Raw genomic sequence first — 18249 nt, 5'->3', positions numbered from 1 at the left:
GAGAATCACAAAAGGCTCACTGCTCTCCTGATTAACCCATTTAAACAGTTAAATGGCTCTATATAAGAAAATATTCTCGACAAATCACTCCATAATCCAAGAGACAAGCAAAAGAAAACATTGCTATGGAAAAAAAAAACCCTCCTCTTGGTTTAGCCTGGGGGTGTGACACGTGACATCATCAGCACTTTAAAAGTCAGGGACTGCTAGGCAGACCCCTTTCCCCACACCTGTAAGACCTTCTGGTAACGCAAAACAAAGAAAGAATGGTAAGTATGAACAAATGGGTTAAATCTGCTACATAATAAAATATAAAGCAATATATTATTGAATATTTGTTTTAATCTGCTGACTGTTTGATTCTGACTGCAACGTAATGCTTGGGGGGGGGGGGGAACAAAAACGGTATAGTAAGTAAAGCAATGTTACTTTGGCCATAGCTAAGCATAGCAAATGTACATGTAGAGAATGTGCTTTGGTATAAAATGTTGACACTTATTAGACAAGTGGTGAGTAGAAAAGTCTCCTGACAGCTCACTCACTTTGTCACAGTGTAGCGCAGCATGAGAAATTAGGAGGAAAAAAGGAAGTGATTTAGTTATGCAGGGACGTCACATGTATGCAGATAATCAGAAATTGTAACCCGTTCCAAGTAAAACACCCTGCGTACCGCCACAGCGCATTTACGCCACATCAGCTGCATGGGGAACAGCTGGAGGGATGTACCCCTCGATGACATAGTCTTTTGTATGGGAAAATGTTTTCCTCGGGTTCTCCGCCTCCCATTCCCATGCACTTGGTACAGTTTTGAGATAAGTTGTACTTGACTATCTCCTTTTCATCTTTTCTTTGGGTTACCATTTTCGCTCAGATTCATTTATCTATTATCGCTCATCTATTGTTATATAACAAAGTCAAACTGGGGCTGATTGTCAGGGCAAAAGTTGAGACATTCATTCGCTGAATGTCCAGGAAAATATAGCAGTACATTTAATGTAAAATGTCTAATGTCACGCCTTTCAGTGTAGGAAGAGAAGTGCTTTTAAGGAGAAAAATTAAAGATCTCGGCATTGCAATGCTTTGAGGCAAATTTGTGGGCTGGTCCTAAAAATCCAGGCCACACCCAACTTCTTACCTTATAAATGGCAAACTACCGTTAGTCTGCGCTTGGAGTCAGTGTCAAGACTTGTTGACTTGTTGCTACAGGGAAAAATATCAGACCTTTTATTTTTCAGTGACTTGGTTTAACTGCTTTTTATTTAACTCAAGCATCAAATGGAGGGTGAAGACAATTCACTACAACAGGTAGGTTCCCTCAGTTTCTCTAAAGTAATGTAATGAAAGAGGCGAGCTTTTAAAGGTGAGTGAATTTCAATGGTTGTTTCTGGCTTAAGTGCTTTTATTATAAGTTTTATTTTGCATGTTACTTTGAAATATTAAAGTTACATGATTTCAAAATAATAACACCCAGTAAACCCAGTACCAAAAAGCCTTGAAGAAAACTCTGGATAGTTTCATTTGTTTAAGATGCTGTGGCAAAGGGCTTTACTGTGCAGGTTAATCAACACACTGAATATCAGCTCAGTGAGAACTGAACTGAAATGAATTAAAAAAAAAAAAAAAGCTAACTTACACATTTTGGCAGCTTTGATTTCAAGTGTCTCTGCTTGTTTTCAGGTGGGTTTGAAGCAGCCCAATGAGGATGCAATGTAAGTGACACCATGCGATGAATATGCTTATTGTAAGAGTTCTAATGCATTTATCCTTCATATTTCAGAGTTATGGAACAAAATTCTTTAGACTGGCTCCATCATTTGGTTTTTGTTATTTTGATTTTGAATATTCATTTATGACTCTTTGAAAAAAAAAAAATTATTATTATTATTATTCAGATTGCCTGAAGAATTGCCTAAAATGGCTTTGGAGACAGCATTGAAAGAATGCTTCACTGCCCTCAATTTCTTCCTGAACAACAGGTTTGCCGATGCACTGGCTCTTTTAAAACCCTGGTAAGTCACTGTTGCTCTAACAACCTGACTATGTCCCCTTTAATTTGTTCATGTATTGGAACTTTATGACAGTATTTGGATACAGGTTGTATTTTTACTGTGGATTTGCAAAAAAATCCCCATATTTTGCTGCCTTCCTATCCTCTAGGAAGAGTGAAAGCATGTACCATGCGATGGGCTACAGTAGCATTCTGGTGATGCAGGCCGCTGTGACTTTTGATGCAAAGGACATGGATGCTGCCATGACATCACTGAGAGAAGCCTTGCAGGTCTGCCAGAGGTATCCCAATAATTAGAATGACCATTTGATAAGGTGTAAAGTTTTAGGATCTCTTTGGGTTGTTAAAAATCAGTTTCTTAACAACTTTAGATTTCGGAAGAAAACGGGACTAATGGAAAGCTTGGCTAACCTTTGGTACAGACAACCAGCTGACAATCTGACAGAAGGCGAGTGAATTACTGTATCTGCTGACTTTACAGCTTGGGGAATTAATGAATTTGATCAACATGGTGAAACATGACATTTTAATGGCTGTGTCACCTTATCTGCCATTTATTAAACACACAAACAAAACAAGACATTTGTAATTTTTTTTTTCCACACAACATGTTGCATTTCTCATTATCAGAAGAGATGCATGCAGAGCTGTGCTATGCTGAAGTCCTGCTGCAGAAAGCTGCCCTCACGTTCTTGGATGAAAGCATAATAGGCTTCATCAAAGGAGGGATGAAAATTCGACACAGTTATCAGCTTTACAAGTAAGAGGTTTGGAGGCGGTGTTTATAATAGAAATGGCCACCAAAAACATTTTTATAATTTTTTTAAAAAAAGAGATATTTTATTATTTGAATTAATGTAAATGTTTTTCCAAACCAGGGATTGCCAGGCCATGGAAAAAGTCACAAAGGATGAGGAAAAACAGAGAAGCACACACATTCATTTTAGGGGTGGGGTCAGCATGGGAATTGGATCATTCAATCTGGTGAAAAAATAAGATTTGTTCCAAAATATTACAAAAAGTTTTATTTAATATATTTAGTAACAATGTTATATTATTTTTGGTTTATATTTTGTTACCAGATGCTGTCTCTGCTTCCATCCAGAGTCCTTAGACTGATGGAGTTTTTGGGCTTCTCTGGAGACAGGGTAGGTGAGACCACATACATACCAACAGAACTCAAGTGTGGACAGCAAGTGGAAGTGGGTCTGGAGAAGTGGAGTTATGCCATAGAGAAAAGAGGAATGAAAGTTGGTAGAGACAGAATACATGTGTGAAAGAGAGGGAGGCAGGCGGAAAGGTGAAGCTGTAGTGAAGGTAGACGAGTTTAATGGATGTAGTGAAGGAGGACATGCAGAGGGTTGGTGTGACAGAAGAAGCTGGGGATGGGGTGAGACGGAGGCCAGTGATCTGTGTTGACAAGTCCAAATGGGAGCGCCCCAAAGAAGTTGTCCTGTCCTTAATATTTTGTCAGTTAAAAGAACTGAACTGTCTCACAGGAAGTGGGTTTGTCAGAGTTGAGAGAGGGAGCAACTACCAACAACCTGCGCTCCATCCTCAGCACCCTCACTCTGCTGATGTTTCAGCTCTACATCACAGTGATACTTGGTGAGCACACTGTAGGCTGGGGCTGTTGCTTCTCCTAAATTCAAAAATCGTGTCTAATCTTAAATAATACCAAAGTTATCATTCATTTGACTTTAATTAATGTGAAAATGATTCTTTAAGGGACTGCTGATGTAAACCTAAGTGAATGTGAGGCTCTGCTGAAACCCTACTGTGAAAAGTTTCCTAATGTAAGTTGTGGGTGTACCTTACTACTTGTGCAAATATTAATCTTTTAATGCCTTTTAGTGTAAGAACTCTGACATTTTTCCTTTATAGGGGGCTTTAATGCATTTCTTCAGTGCAAGGATTGCTGTGCTCAAAGGAAACTTCACATTTGTAAGTACTCATGATGTCTAATGTATGTATTTATAGAACTTTCTCTCATGTAGTTATTGCTCTGTGTAGGCCCAAGAGAAGTTCTTGGCATGTATTGCATCGCAGGAAGAGTGGCGTCAGATTCACCACCTGTGCTACTGGGAGCTGATGTGGGTCTACTCCTTTGAACAAAACTGGTTTGAGGCCTATCGATACGCCAACTTGCTCAGCAAGGAGAACAAGTGGTCCCAGGTATCTAATGTGACAAAATCTCTTTAACCCTGTAATCACATTACTGATTCTTTTCTCTATTGAAACCTTTCTGTTGCTTTCTTTTCCCCATTTCTAGGCAGTCTATGTATTTCAGAAAGCTGCCATCTTGAGCATGATGCCAGAGGAAGAAGTGAACAAGTTCAATGAAAATGTGGTGGAATTATTCAGGTGTGCAATATACACTACATATACACTAACGCTCCTTCATGCATCTAGGATGCAGCAGTCTGTCACTGAAGGAGCTCTGCAGCTCAGCAACATTTACATGCATGGGGTGGGAGACTCTGTCCATCAGAAGTTATTTTGGCCAGAGTCCTTCTGTCTCCCACCACCTGCACTAGGTCCAGGGTGCATCCCAGAACAGAGCTGGCCTTTCTGATGTATACTAACAGTACTATTTAGTTTGTATCAATAAATAAAGTCACTGAAATGTGGTTTGAAGGCAGGTGGAGGGCCTCAGGCTGAGATTTGCTGGGAAGTCGATTCCAACGGAGAAGTTTGCAGCGAAGAAGGCCCAGAGATACTCCTCTTCCACCCCCGTGAAACTTGTCGTTCCTGCTTTGGTGAGGACACGTTCTCTCAGTGAACTGATGTGTTTGTTTTTTTTTTTTTTGCATTTGTAAGCAACAATCATCTGTTACCGCAGGAAATGATGTATGTGTGGAATGGCTTCACAATAGTAGGCAAAAAACCCGAGCTGACTGAAGGAATCCTGTCAACTTTAGAGAAAGCAGAAGAGCAGCTCAGAAATGATCCAAGTGAGGAAAATTTTCTAATCAGTGGGTGTTTTTTAATACTGACACAAGGCTTACAGTTTACTGTGTGATGTGCAGACCCATCAGAGTACCACACAGGCGATGAGTGCGTTGTCCAGCTGCTGAAGGGTCTGTGCTTAAGAAGTCTGGGACGGCTGGTCCAGGCTGAGATCTGCTTCAATCATGTCATCTCCAGGTGAGCTTGTCTTGATGTCACTGCAATACACCAGAAGCATTCGAGTGGGAGTCTACTGAAAGTCCTCAGCAGAAACTTTTACTTCAACAATCCCTTCAATAGACTACTTTTCCAAGAGCTGATCTGTTTAATGTCCCACTTAGGGTCTTCTGCAACCAATCAGCACTGGGGATGAATCGGAGGGGAGAGCAGGTTAATAAGGATGACAGTAAATCAATGGCAGAATGGTAGATGTGCTGATGCGTTAATGCATAAATAACAGGCATATTATTTACATTTTTTAACTCCTCATTGACCTTTTAACAACATTTAAATGTTTCCGGTCTTCCCTGACTCTTAAAAAGGACGAACACAACTGGCATAACATGTATTGCGCAATACATTTTAATCAAATGTTTTAATAATTGATGATAAAGCAGATTTCTCTGCTTGATTACTGATTATTGATGCATAAATATCTTATCTGGACAATTTTACCTCCCTGTGGTGTTAAAAATAAATCTTGCTGCTGCTGTTGCTTTTTATAATGCTTCTTAACAGACAGACTGAAATGACTTTTTTTTTGTTTCGTTTTGTTTTTTCTTTCAGTGATGGTGGCATCAAGCATGATAGCTATCTGGTGCCCTTTACCATGTATGAGCTTGGCCTATTGCACAAGCAGAAAGGTGAAATCAACAAGGCCATTGCTGTAATGGAAAATGTCATGTAAGTCTTTTCAAACAGTCTTTTAATTTGAATACAAATAAACTTTGAAGTTACCTTAAAAACAATGGACAAAATTTCAAAAAGATGTTTTAAGTTTGACGTGTTATCTAAAGCACTTTGAGTGCCCAGTTAGACTGGAAGTCTGCTATATTAACTCACCAGTCGCTTAAGTAATTACACTTTGAATTTCGGTCAACCAAACAAACCCACACACGCAACACAACGGCTACCTGTTTGTTCTAGCAACATCTAGAACCTGCTGCCATGTTACATATTACTGACTCTTTTTATTTTTTTGCAGGACGAACTACAAGGACTACAACATGGAGTCAAGGCTGCATTTCCGCATCCATGCAGCACTCAACACCATGGGCTCCTTTGCAGCCAAACTTCCACCATCACGCACGGCAGCTTAAGAGATCCTATTACATGAAACTTGACAGAAAAAGGGCTTTAAACCTGACATTGTTTACTGTTTCATTGTCTGTTGCCTTCAACTCTGAAGGTCCTTGGTCTTCTGCTCTTGGTGGTTTTTTCCAAAGCATGCTGTGGTTTACTTTGCAAATAAATTAAGGGTTCACTCCCTGCCTGGTCGTAATGCTAAATCTGCAAATTATTTATTTTTTGTTGTCATTATATTTATGAAAATATAACCTATTTAGTCTATAATTAAATGAGAAACAAGCAAGCAAAGGCTCCAGCCTGCCTTTATGATTGCAGCTTATCTGGTATTTTAAACAGCATGCCTGTATCACAGATTGCAGCTTAGCCATGCTCTAAGGTCCTTCTGTACAGCTGAGTGCCAGATGAAACAAAGTACTGGGATTGGCATTTTCAGAATAAATATAATGTTCACAATCCTGTCTGCTGCTTGTGTGAATGTTTCTTCTCGGGCCTCTTAAAAAGAGAATTTAATCTCAGTAAGATTGAGTTAAGTGAAGATTTCTGTGGAAAAATAGCATTGTGTTTGTGCATTTGATTACTGAAGGTGAAATGGCCTTTGATCAAATACACGATTCCCACATGCATAATCTATACAAAAGTACAGGTGAGGTTGATGAAGTAAGGCAAGGCTGAGATTGTTTGGACAAATATGCTGGCTAAAGGGTGTTGATGATAGAGGTGCCAGGCAGGAGAGAAAGGGTAAGACCACAGAGAATATTCTTAGATCTAGTGAAGGACAGCCAGGGGGTGGGCGTGACAGAAGAGGATGTTGGGGGAAATGATTTGCTGTGGCGACCCCTAAAGGGACAAGAAGGAAAGAGGGGAAAGAGATACATATAGATCCATATATATTAACGTGACCCGAGCATGCTTCTTTTAAAATGTATGTTTACATGTGTAAAAATAAAAATAATAAAAAATGAGGACTGAAAGTTTAAAGTCTTCTCACATTTTTCGGCACTAATTTAAATCTCATTAACACAGCTGGTTACAGCTTTCACATTCACCAGATTTAAATCCCTTTAAATTTAGATGGTGACTGTGGGAGCCGTTTGACTAAGGTGTATTCAATGTCATATTCAAAAATGCAGTTTGAGACTATTTGAACTCACATGGTTTGTTATCCTGCTGGAAGCAGCCATCAGAAGACGTGTACACTGTGGTCATAAAAGGATGAACATGATCATCTGTTTGCTGGCAGGCTGTGGCTTTTACATTATACTCAGGTGGTACTAAGCTGCCTAAAGCATAACAAAAAAATATAGCTAATACCTTCACACCACCAGCCGCAGCCTGAAAACTTGATACAGGGCAGCATGGATACTTGTTTTCATGTTGTCAAATTCTGACCCTACCAACTGTGTAGCCTATAACAACAAAGTTTTAATGTTGTTTTAATTAACCTTAATGTGGTTAATTGTGTATATATAATATTGATATCCAAAAATATTCATGTTATGCTAATAAAAAAATACTCTGATATTCTGTGAGGTTTACGCCTCAGTAACCCTCTGACTGGCGCTGCTGTCAGTGCCGTTGACCACGTGGTATGAGGTGCTCAGCTGACTGCCGGGGGAGGAAGAGGAAAGAAGATGGAAGGGAACAGAGACGAAGCAGAAAAATGTATAAATATAGCAACAAAAGCTCTCGAAGCCGGTGATAAGGAGAAAGCGTTAAAGTTTCTCAACAAAGCAGAGAAGCTGTATCCGACTATCAAAGCCAAAGGTAAGGCTGTTTGTGGCTGACTTGTACGTTTAGCTAACCAAGCGAAGGAACAACCTGCTCCTCATCCGCTGATATTGTGTAAGTGTTAGCATGTAGCTAACATCTGGTTACATCGGTTCGTCACAGGCCATCTGTTGAATAGTATGTAACAGTGTCAAACGTTTGTCAGATTACTTAACGTTTTTCAAAACTGCGCTATGTTTTATACACAGCAACATTAGAAACACACGTTTAAATTAGCCAAGATGTGGCCTGACAGCTAACCTAGCTTGCGCTTTCCTTTGGGCTTATCAGTTAAAAAATGGAATTTATAGTTCACGTTAAGTTAATAACTAACTATTATATCGTCGTGTTTTTTAAATAACGCCTTCTAACTGATGAAAGGTCTTAGCTAAATGACGAAACGTCAATTCACCAACAAGCCATTCATTCAATTTGACCCAGGCTAGTTATCGCTACTAGTGACGTTTTATCTCAGTAGTAAGCTGGTTTTCGTTTATTTGTTAAGCTGTTATTTCACTTTCACTTCATTTCGGCACACATTTTTAAAGTATCTGGGGATTTAGGGGCAAGAGCGAAGCTGGAAATGTAGGACGATGTGTATATGCTGTCCAGGCCACACAGCCACCCGGTCAATCCTTTAATTGAGTGATTGACCAGGGAAAGGCTTGAAGTGAAGGCTAATCTAGGACACACGACCGTCTGTGGGATGACAGTAAACCAGTAATAAGGATGAGATTGAGACCGCTTTGGATTATAGTTTAGAAAAAGTCTTAATTATATAGCATTGTGAGTGCTTACATAACAACATAGAGGAACTTGCTCACTGATAATTAGTAACTCCTCCGCTTTTAAACTGTAACTCGTTGGTTGAAATGTGTCTAGCTGTGTTCCTACACTGTCAGCATTAGCAGTGTGTGTGTGTGTGTGTGTGTGTGTGTGTGTGTGTGTTAACCACTGCAGTTTTCAAGATGCCCACAAGAAGCTTGGATAACTTGCTGCCTTTTACTTGTTAGCCATGTAGTCTAACATTAAAAAGCCCCCACTCATGGCACAATTCCACAAGGAGACATCCAGCATAAAAAAAAGGCTAAAAATATAAGGGAGCAGCTGAAAGTTTCTTTATCTTTGGATGTTTAAAACAACCTCTGAAAACAGATGACATCAGCTTTTGGGAATAAAAAAAAAAAATCTAACTTTGTGACTTTATTGACAAAGCAACACATTAGAGAAATAAATATAAGTTACAATAAATTACAACTTTAAAACGGTAATGAAAGTAATTGGTTGGTGCACAAGATGTGCACTAAAATGCGAAGATCATCACAAAGATGTGTAGCTAACACTTAATACACATTATAAAATTGCATAATGAAGAAAAATATGAATTAGAAGTTCTAAACTGTGCAGCTAAAGAATAAAAGCCATACTGTTTAGGAAAATGTGGATTTTGTGTTTGAGGGTGAGTCGACAGAGTCTAGAACTCAAGTCCCTGGCTGTTATCTTGCTCACGCACTGATGTTATTACTGATAAAGATTAAAAATTGCTGGCTGAAGTAATCCTAAGTATGCAAGGAATTTCTATTAAAAAGGTGGACTTATTATTATTATTATTATTATTATTATTATTATTATTATTATTATTATTATTCGTGGATTATTTGTGCTGGTGAAATGTTTTTGCATTCACAATGAAGGCCTGACGGAGCTGCATGTAGAGGGTTTACAGTCTCATGAGCACTGCAAATGTAGTTTGTAGATAGGTTTAACCTTAATGTGGTAAAGCAATGTGTCAGGTCCCCTGATATTGCTACTGCAGCTTTGCTTGTGGCTGTTTAGCATGAACTAATCTCGTGTGGGTTATGGCTACAACCCTGTCTGTAGTGCATCTATTCACATTAGAGAGGATATTGCTTTTAAAAATGCATATAAATGCAGTATTATTAATATTCAGCCATGACCACTGTAGGCAGATTAAATTTTGGCAGCTGTAAAATTAGATTTGTGAATTTCCAGAGCTGCAAAATATAAGCACATTACTAAAGTATTGGCTCAACAAAAGATTACACTAAAGAATCCACTGTTTTCATCATATTTGGTAGCCGAGAGGGCTGTGGGAATTTGGCGAATATGGGGAATGTTGCACCATTTAGAGGACAGTTGCACTTACATTTCCTGAGTAATGTTAATGAATAATGCATTAATAAACAATTGAAAACTTTTATGCTGCTGCCGAGTCGGAGATAATTGATGTGCTATATTGCTGTGTTACTTTGTTTGCACGTCTTTGCACTTCACTCACCAGGTCTGGCGTTCATGTCCTGTTGAGGATTATGCATGATTTGCAAAAACATAACATGCATTTAAATAAAATTTGATTTACATGAATTAATAGTGGCTCAAGAGTTGGGAGTTCGCCTTGTAATTGGAAGGTTGCCGGTTCGAGCCCCGGCTTGGACAGTCTCGGTCGTTGTGTCCTTGGGCAAGACACTTCACCCGTTGCCTACTGGTGGTGGTCAGAGGGCCCGGTGGCGCCTCGCCTCTGTCGGTGCGCCCCAGGGTGGCTGTGGCTACAATGTAGCTTGCCATCACCAGTGTGTGAATGGGTGGATGACTGGTTGTGTAAAGCGCTTTGGGGTCCTTAGGGACTAGTAAAGTGCTATACAAATACAGGCCATTTGCCATTTAATAGCGCTGAGAATCAGCATTAAGGCTTTCATTCATATTTTATCTTTGCATTATTTCAGCTATAGGAAGTCTGTTAAAAGTGTGGAAATGTAATACACCAGACAGCATTACTGTCTTTTAACGTGTCTTTGTTCCCTCTTCTTTCAGCTTTGTTGGATGCTTTAATGAAGAATGGGAGCTCAGCAGGTAATGGCACATATCGCAGGAGAGCAGCGGAAAACTCAGAAACCAATGGTACTCAGTCAGAACGAGAGAACCCAGGATCTGGAGTAGGTGACCCGCCTAAAAGCTTCACGAAAGAGCAGGTTGAAGGCGTGCAAAGGTGAGACTCGCTGTGCTTCGTTTTCCACTAAAATCTGTCCCACTTCAGTCGGCTATTTTTGTGCTCTTCAGCTTTGCTGCAGTTGGCTTTGTGACAGCACCAGTGTTTCTTGGTTAAATGGAGGAGAACAGATAGGACACTCTAGTCTCAGCAGTGTTGTGCACACATGGCTATTGCTATGGGAACTTCTACATCTTGATAGGTTTCCCATTGGAATAGGCCGGTATTTAGCAGTGTGGACTAGATACTGGGTAACTTTACATGTGGTAATTTTAGAACATTAGAACTAAACAAAGAGAAAGGCAAGCATAGCACATTTACCCATATCCTCAAAAGATGTTTATGGCAAGTTGAGTTTATTTCCAGGATAAACATGCTGCTTGTATTACAGTTAAACTTAGCCACTCTTTCCCTTGTGTTTTTCTGTTAAATCCATTGGGAGACTTCTGTGAGTTTAAATATTGCATCATAGTTTCTAGGAAAAAGAAACAAGGGTTGTACACTTAGTGTATATTAAAGGTGTCTTATTTGTGTAGTTCATCCGTAGTTCCACTCCACTGTTTTGTAAGCTTGGTAATTCAATTCAATAAAACTTTATTGATCCTGAAGGTTGACCCCTGAATTATAACATGGTTTGAGAATTTCATCATATACTTTATTAAAATCCAGTTAATTTATTTACTTTTACTCTTTTCTTTTTGTTCTGGTTCTTACGTAGTGCTTTTCTACTCTAAGCAGTCATCCAAGTATGAATTGCTTGGATGACTGGATGAAATTCTCACTCATTCATATTCTAATAAATGCATTGGAGGCTTGCCCAGTATTTGGCAAGCAGACTGGAGCAGACCAGGATCGAACCACCAACCTTCTCATAGGTGACCTGCTCTACCATTTAGCCACAGCCACCATCAATATTCTAAAGTAGCAAAATGCAACCGTATATTTCTACATTTTAAATAAAGTAACTTTCCAAATAATTGTGCATAAAATTGAATTTAGGTGTCGGGCACTATTTTTGTGTTATTATGTAAATTAAAACAAAAAAATGTGAATAAAATCATTTATATGTTCTCATTTTGCCTGTTAGCACATCTGCTAAAACAAGAGCAAGACCGATATAATATTTGCCTGATATTATCAGCTTATAGTAGATATTTGCTATTGTATTGGCATTTAAAAACAGCAAATACATAAAAATAAAAATGAGCAGGCCTCTTGGTCATATTCTGACTGATCACATTGCATAGTTTGTCACCCAGAGGACACTCTGCAACTTCCCTGCCGGCAACACATGTTTGTTTTCACAAACCGAACAGCCAGCTAATGTTTTAGTCTGAGGTGTCAGGCAGACTGTAAATGAATAAGGAACACATAACAAATGTTAGGGAAATCAGTTCATGTTTCTTGCGTTTGAAAGAAAAAAACTGTTGTCTGATATATCACAATTTTCACTTTTTAAATGGCTAAATATCAGCGCTGGTATTGGTCAAACATTCTACATCAGTTGGGCCCAATTTTCTCCTTGACTGTCTTTATAAGTTTTAGTTCACTTAACGTTTGTTTGTGTAGTTTATTCACCTGAATTTGAAAAGTTAATTGAATGAAGTCCTGATCCAAATAATTAGAAAGAAAATGTTTTTCTTCCACTTCACAAAATTGTGTTTTGCCACAATTGAACAGTCCTGGTACTACCACCCCACTCCTTCCAGTTTAGGCATTCTGGAAATTTTAATTTCTGCGTAACAATAATTCAGTTGCTCACAATTTTAGATGAATTTTATCATCACACCTGCAGTTAAAAAGTCACACAAAACATTTAGCCACAAACCTACATTTGAATGACTTGGTTTACCTGATGTGTGGCAGCTAGGCTGCTGACATGCATAACAGACTCAGAAAATAAGAGATGAACTCAAAGTTGTGCATTTCTCTGCCTGTGTGTGAAGCACAGTGCTGCAACATGTTAAAGAGCACCACCTCTGCTCCTGCCACAGATGGAGAGAAATGTGTTTTCTGAATATGAAACACAAAAATGCATCTTTTCAAAACTGAGAACAGTTTAGCTTGTCGTCTTTGATTATGGTACCCACAATTACACATGCAAAGTATAAAAGATGGATTCCTCATCTTGCACTGACTGCTTATGAAAAGCTTTGAGTGCTGAGATATTTACAGTGTAAATGATGAATTCTCACCAGGCCCTTATCAGTGATGTGTGTAGAATCTACAAAGGATGGAAACTTAACTTCTGTGGCATCAAAAGGTTATTCGTGCTCTCAGGTGTTCAGTTGTGGTTAAATATCACACATCTGATCGATTGGGGCCAGGACCATTAATATTTTAGTGACAAAATGTTCTTGCTTCAGCCAGAAGGTGACAGGAAAAGAATGTGAATCTGAAAGCTTTTTATTCCATTCACACATTCTGTTTCTGTCTTTCAGAATAAAGCGGTGTAAAGACTACTACGAAGTGCTTGGTGTCAACAAAGAAGCCGGTGATGATGAGCTTAAAAAAGCCTACAGGAAACTAGCGCTCAAATTTCATCCAGACAAAAACCATGCACCTGGTGCAACAGAGGCCTTTAAAAGTAACTTTGTTATATTTTGCTTTGAATTGTGACTTTGATTGTGTGATGGGGACTGTTTGTTGTGTAGAGCTGACCTCTGGTTCACAGGAATGACTTGCTTGCTAGGAGTTTTGTAGCCTCCCTGCTTTTGCCCACTGGACACAAGTGGCAGAGGATAGCTGAATTTCCTGCAGATTTCCTAAAAAGACTGCAAAACCATAGTTCAACTAGTGGGCATAAGCAGGGAGATTAAAATGTTGAGGTGATATTTAAAAATGATGAAGCACTCTAATACAGCGGTCCCCGGGCCTCGGACCGGTACCGGTCGTGAGTTGTTTGGTACTGGGCCGCGAGAGTTGAGGCTCAGGTGTGAAATGTATAGTTTTCAGGGTTTTTATCAGTTGTCAGCGTTATTTTGTTATCGTTTTTATCATTTACTCTGTTTTCCTTGGTCTTTTCACGTGTGTTATGAATAAATTTTCTTTTTTTCGGTACCGGTACTAGTTTTATTTTGTTGTATTTATCCCCGACACCTTAAAGGCCGATCCGTGAAAATATTGTCGGGCATAAACCGGTCCGTGGCGCAAAAAAGGTTGGGGACCGCTGCTCTAATATATTCTGCATTAATTTTTTTTTCCTTTACCAAAAATATAAAGCGCCTTGAGGCAACTGCTTCTGTGATTTGGTGCTATATTTAAAAAAAATAAATTAATTAAATAAATATAAAAATTTTTGAGGAAGAAAAGGAAAAGAAGAGATTTTCTAACTCCATTCTACTAACTCTGCTCTCTTTTCTAGAGATTGGCAATGCATATGCAGTACTCAGCAACGCAGACAAACGACGGCAGTATGACCTGACAGGAGGAGAGGAGCCGAGCAGCCCAAGTCACTCACATGGCGCAGGCTTCGACTTCCACAGGGGCTTCGAGGCTGACATCACTCCTGAGGACCTCTTTAACATGTTCTTTGGAGGCGGCTTCCCATCCTGTAAGTGTGCGCATCAGCACATAAGGACACAAATGCAGAAAGAATTACTTGTTCTAAAAAATTTTTTGTTTTTTTAAAATATATTTTTTAATTGGTATGGATTTCTGTTAAGGGAGACATGAGAAATGTCATTTTGTAAAAAAATTGCATAAAATGTTCAAAATATTAAAAATCCGACTGGTTGTTTGGGTACCTGGTGACAAAGGTCATACCCTTGTGTCTGACCTCAGCTGTGATATTTTAATATTCTGCAGCCAATGCACACACTTTCACCAACGGCAGGACAAGTTACAGCCATCAAACGGATTACAGGCAAGAGAGGACAGAAGAACGAGGAGATGTACGTAGACTGCTCACAATTTCTGTCTTAAATTTCTAGAATTCTTTTTTAACACTTTTCTGTTATCACAATTTTTGTTGACACTTGATGGCTCTATAAGCTCTGTACTAATTTTAACATACTCTGTTTGCCTCTAGGGTGGTTTTTCAATGTTTATTCAGCTGATGCCCATCGTGGTCCTGATTTTGGTGTCATTGCTGAGCCAGATGATGGTGTCTCCTCCACCCTACAGTCTCTATTCTAGACCGTACGTGTACACACTCTGTCATTACTGACACCTTTATACATGATAAGGTGTAATTTCATGCATTACTTGGAAAATTTAGCACAAAGAGTAGTCTTGTAAGACATGTTCTGTGCTCATCTGAGCTTTTTGAAGGCTTTCTTGAAAATTTAGTTCAACTGTGCAATTTGCACAGCTGGGCCCATATGGTTGTTGTTTTTTGTTTTTTTTTCTTTCTCTCACCCTCTCTTTCGCACTTTTCCGCTTCACTTTTCCGAGCCTTGTGCTTTGCACTGGGAAGGGGGGGGGGCGGTAGAGACACTCGCAGTAGCGCAGGAACAGAGCAGGAGGGAAAGAGAGCCAGGGACAACTATTTTCAGTTGCGGATGATAAAGGATTCAGAAAGTTTATTCATGCAGGCCCATATGACAGAGAATGTGCATCTTTTTGTTTTCATATTTTTTTCATATTGCATTGTGGTCTTCTTAGAGTTTTGAAACAAAATGTGTCACCATATGTGGAAATTGCTGCTGTTAAGAATTTTTTACCTAAGCTTGTGCCTCCCATCTCCTCCAGGTCAACAGGTCAGACCATAAAGAGGCAAACAGAAAACCTGCATGTTGACTACTACGTCACCAGAGATTTCAAGTCAGAGTTTAAGGGCTCAGCACTGCAGCAAATTGAGAAAAATGTAGAGGAGGACTATGTATCAAATGTCAGAAATAATTGTTGGAAGGAGAGACAGACGAGTAAGTAACCACAGTTATAAATTCACACTCAGAATAGTTTGTGCTCTTGAAAAAATGTGACACAGTTTCTTCCCCCGTCTCATCCAGAAACAGACCTGCTTTACGCCGCTAAGGTATACCGGGATGAGCGAATGCGCAAGAAGGCAGAACTCATGACCATGGATAACTGCAGGGAGTTGGACAGACTAAATAACCTCTTCAGAGGTGGATGAAATGGATGCTTTTAGGTCTTGTAAATCTATATGAATAGATATGTATGTTCATTTTTTTTTTCTTTTTTTTTTTTTTTTTTATGAAGAGTCTTCAAACTTTAGGGCACTTGAAGATATAATTTAGCTCTATTGTTGTGCTTTTCCCCCCTCCTACTCTCATCCTCCTCCTAACTTTTCTTCTTCCTCATTCCACATTCCACTTTGGCCCTTGGAATCGCCTTGTTATGTTGTAAATGACCAATCTACACACAATATAGAACGTCTCAGATGTTTTTCTTTAAAAAAAAAAACCAAACAAAGAAAAAAAACAACTCTTATTTAAGTGTGTTTTCCTTAAAATGGGAAAGAAAAGGACACTTGATTGTAAAAGGCATGTGCGCTTTGAGTAGTGACAACCTGAGAGGCATTCTGCACAAGCAAATTAATGTTAGACCAACAAGCTGCTTCTGGCATCATCTGCTTGTCATAAACATCAAATGGGAAACAATAAGTTCACCTGGAGGTGTTGTCCCCACACACAAATCAGTTTCTTCAAGAATCACATTTAAGAAAAAAAAGAGAGAGAGAGAGCGAATGCTTGTCTTGGCTCCTTACTCACCTCCACCTGTGGATGAAGATCCCTGGATCATGAAGAGTCATCACTGACTTTGCTACTAGAGAACATTTTATATCGTCCAGTCTAATATGTGACTTTGGTTGGAACTAAAGATGAACGGACAGTGAAACTGTTACTCATAACTGGTTGTACATTTTCATTTTTGAATGTTTAAAGTTTATGCAGTTATTTAAGTAACTATAGAAGGAAAAGGATTTTTCTTCAATGCTCGCCTGATCATTTAAATAAAATCAAATTATTAACATATCCTGAAGGAAACTGTCTTTGAATTATGATGAAGAGTTCGGCGGTTCGAATCCACTTAACGGCTACCCTGAGGTACCCCTGAGCAAGGTACCGTCCCTACACACTGCTCCCCGGGCGCCTGCTTAGTGGGCCGCCCACTGCTTCACTGAGTGAATGGGTCAAATGCAGAGAAAAACAAGTAATTTCCCCATGGGGATCAATAAAGTATCCATTAAGTTGGTTTAAATTACACAAAAACCTCCTCTCATATATCAAGTGGTGTGTGCTTTTAATGGATCTACTTTTTTCCTAACATAATTTAATGGTTAATGTTAATTTTGTACATATGTATTTTACAACTGAGAGTAAGCTTAACCAGTCAGGCGTTTGACCGGTACCTCAGATTTGCACTGGGCCTAGTTCTGTGAAAGATGTAGACTAGCTACAATCTGGTTGCTCCCAATATTTTCACAGTCTGTAACAGGTAATCAGGTAGGCTGTGGTAGTTGAACTGTGGTGTTTAGTTGGCACTAAGGGAGTGCAAAGAAAATATAGTAATAATATATGCTTTTGTTTACGCTAAATTCTTGACCCTACCATCCAAATGCTGCTGCTGCAGAAATTTGGATTGATCAGACCGGGCAATGTTTTTCCTATTTTGGTGACCCTGTGAAAATTGTTGGCACAGTTTCCTGTGTTTATGTGACAGGAATGGCACCTGGTGTGGTCTTCTGCTGTGTAGACTACTTGCATAAAAGTTTGAGGTGTTGTGCAGAACACACTGAGCTCTTGTATACTTTTCACATATAATTATGTAAAAGATTTTTTTAAAGTTAATTATATTAAGCCCTTGAGTGCATTTTATTTTACTTTATTTCAGAAGTATGTGTAATAGCAGAGTTTCTACCAGTAGTTGGTACTACAGTCTGCTGTGACCCATGGATGATGTAAGGCGAAGGTACGTTACGAAACATAGTTAAAAAAAATATTATTTTTAACATTTCTATAACATTTAAATTACATAAATTCGAACGTTGATTCTGGACCGAAGTAGAGACGGCGATACAGACTAGTGATGTGTCGGTCGCGAACGAAACGGATCTTAGAGCCGACTCTTTGAAGTGAACGACGCGAGCTGGCTTTTTATTGGGAGCCATGGGGGTTTTTTTTTTTCTTTTTGTTTTTTCTCTCACCCTCTCTTTCCCAATTTTTTCCGCTTCGCTCCGCAAGCGAGCCTTGTGCTTTGCACTGGGAAGAGGGGGGAGGGGCAGTATCGTAGGAACAGAGCAGGA

At 39.2% G+C, this 18249-nt stretch overlaps 2 protein-coding genes across 5 annotated transcripts; both read left to right on the top strand.

Annotated features, from left to right (window-relative positions):
- The first annotated feature begins 197 nt into the window (after nt 1–197).
- Nucleotides 198–6718, top strand: LOC113024306 (tetratricopeptide repeat protein 39B-like). Of its 4 annotated transcripts, none has more exons than XM_026171244.1 (19): nt 198–269; nt 1236–1305; nt 1678–1709; nt 1893–2009; nt 2158–2289; nt 2380–2456; nt 2639–2768; nt 2887–2992; nt 3091–3156; nt 3508–3616; nt 3737–3804; nt 3893–3952; nt 4022–4183; nt 4281–4372; nt 4647–4767; nt 4851–4962; nt 5038–5155; nt 5744–5860; nt 6162–6718. In XM_026171244.1, exons 2-19 carry the CDS (start codon nt 1276–1278, stop codon nt 6274–6276), a joined length of 1764 nt encoding a protein of 587 aa, XP_026027029.1. In that variant the 5' UTR covers nt 198–269; nt 1236–1275; the 3' UTR covers nt 6277–6718. The 4 variants fall into 4 exon arrangements, with proteins under 4 accessions (XP_026027029.1, XP_026027030.1, XP_026027028.1 ...); XM_026171245.1 differs by having other exon boundaries at nt 211–269; nt 1270–1305; nt 1977–2009; XM_026171243.1 differs by having other exon boundaries at nt 211–269; nt 1270–1305.
- A 1067-nt stretch (nt 6719–7785) lies between these two features.
- On the top strand, nt 7786–16978 carry dnajb14 (DnaJ heat shock protein family (Hsp40) member B14). The gene is made up of 8 exons (XM_026171248.1): nt 7786–8029; nt 10865–11039; nt 13481–13626; nt 14404–14592; nt 14847–14932; nt 15070–15179; nt 15732–15904; nt 15992–16978. Exons 1-8 carry the CDS (start codon nt 7897–7899, stop codon nt 16114–16116), a joined length of 1137 nt encoding a protein of 378 aa, XP_026027033.1. The 5' UTR covers nt 7786–7896; the 3' UTR covers nt 16117–16978.
- The last annotated feature ends 1271 nt before the right edge of the window (nt 16979–18249 follow it).

This window comes from Astatotilapia calliptera, chromosome 6 (assembly GCF_900246225.1).
Source record: "Astatotilapia calliptera chromosome 6, fAstCal1.2, whole genome shotgun sequence".
Lineage (NCBI taxonomy): Eukaryota > Metazoa > Chordata > Actinopteri > Cichliformes > Cichlidae > Astatotilapia > Astatotilapia calliptera.
Note: the sequence above shows the minus strand (reverse complement) of the source record. Positions and strands in the feature narration are given on the sequence as shown.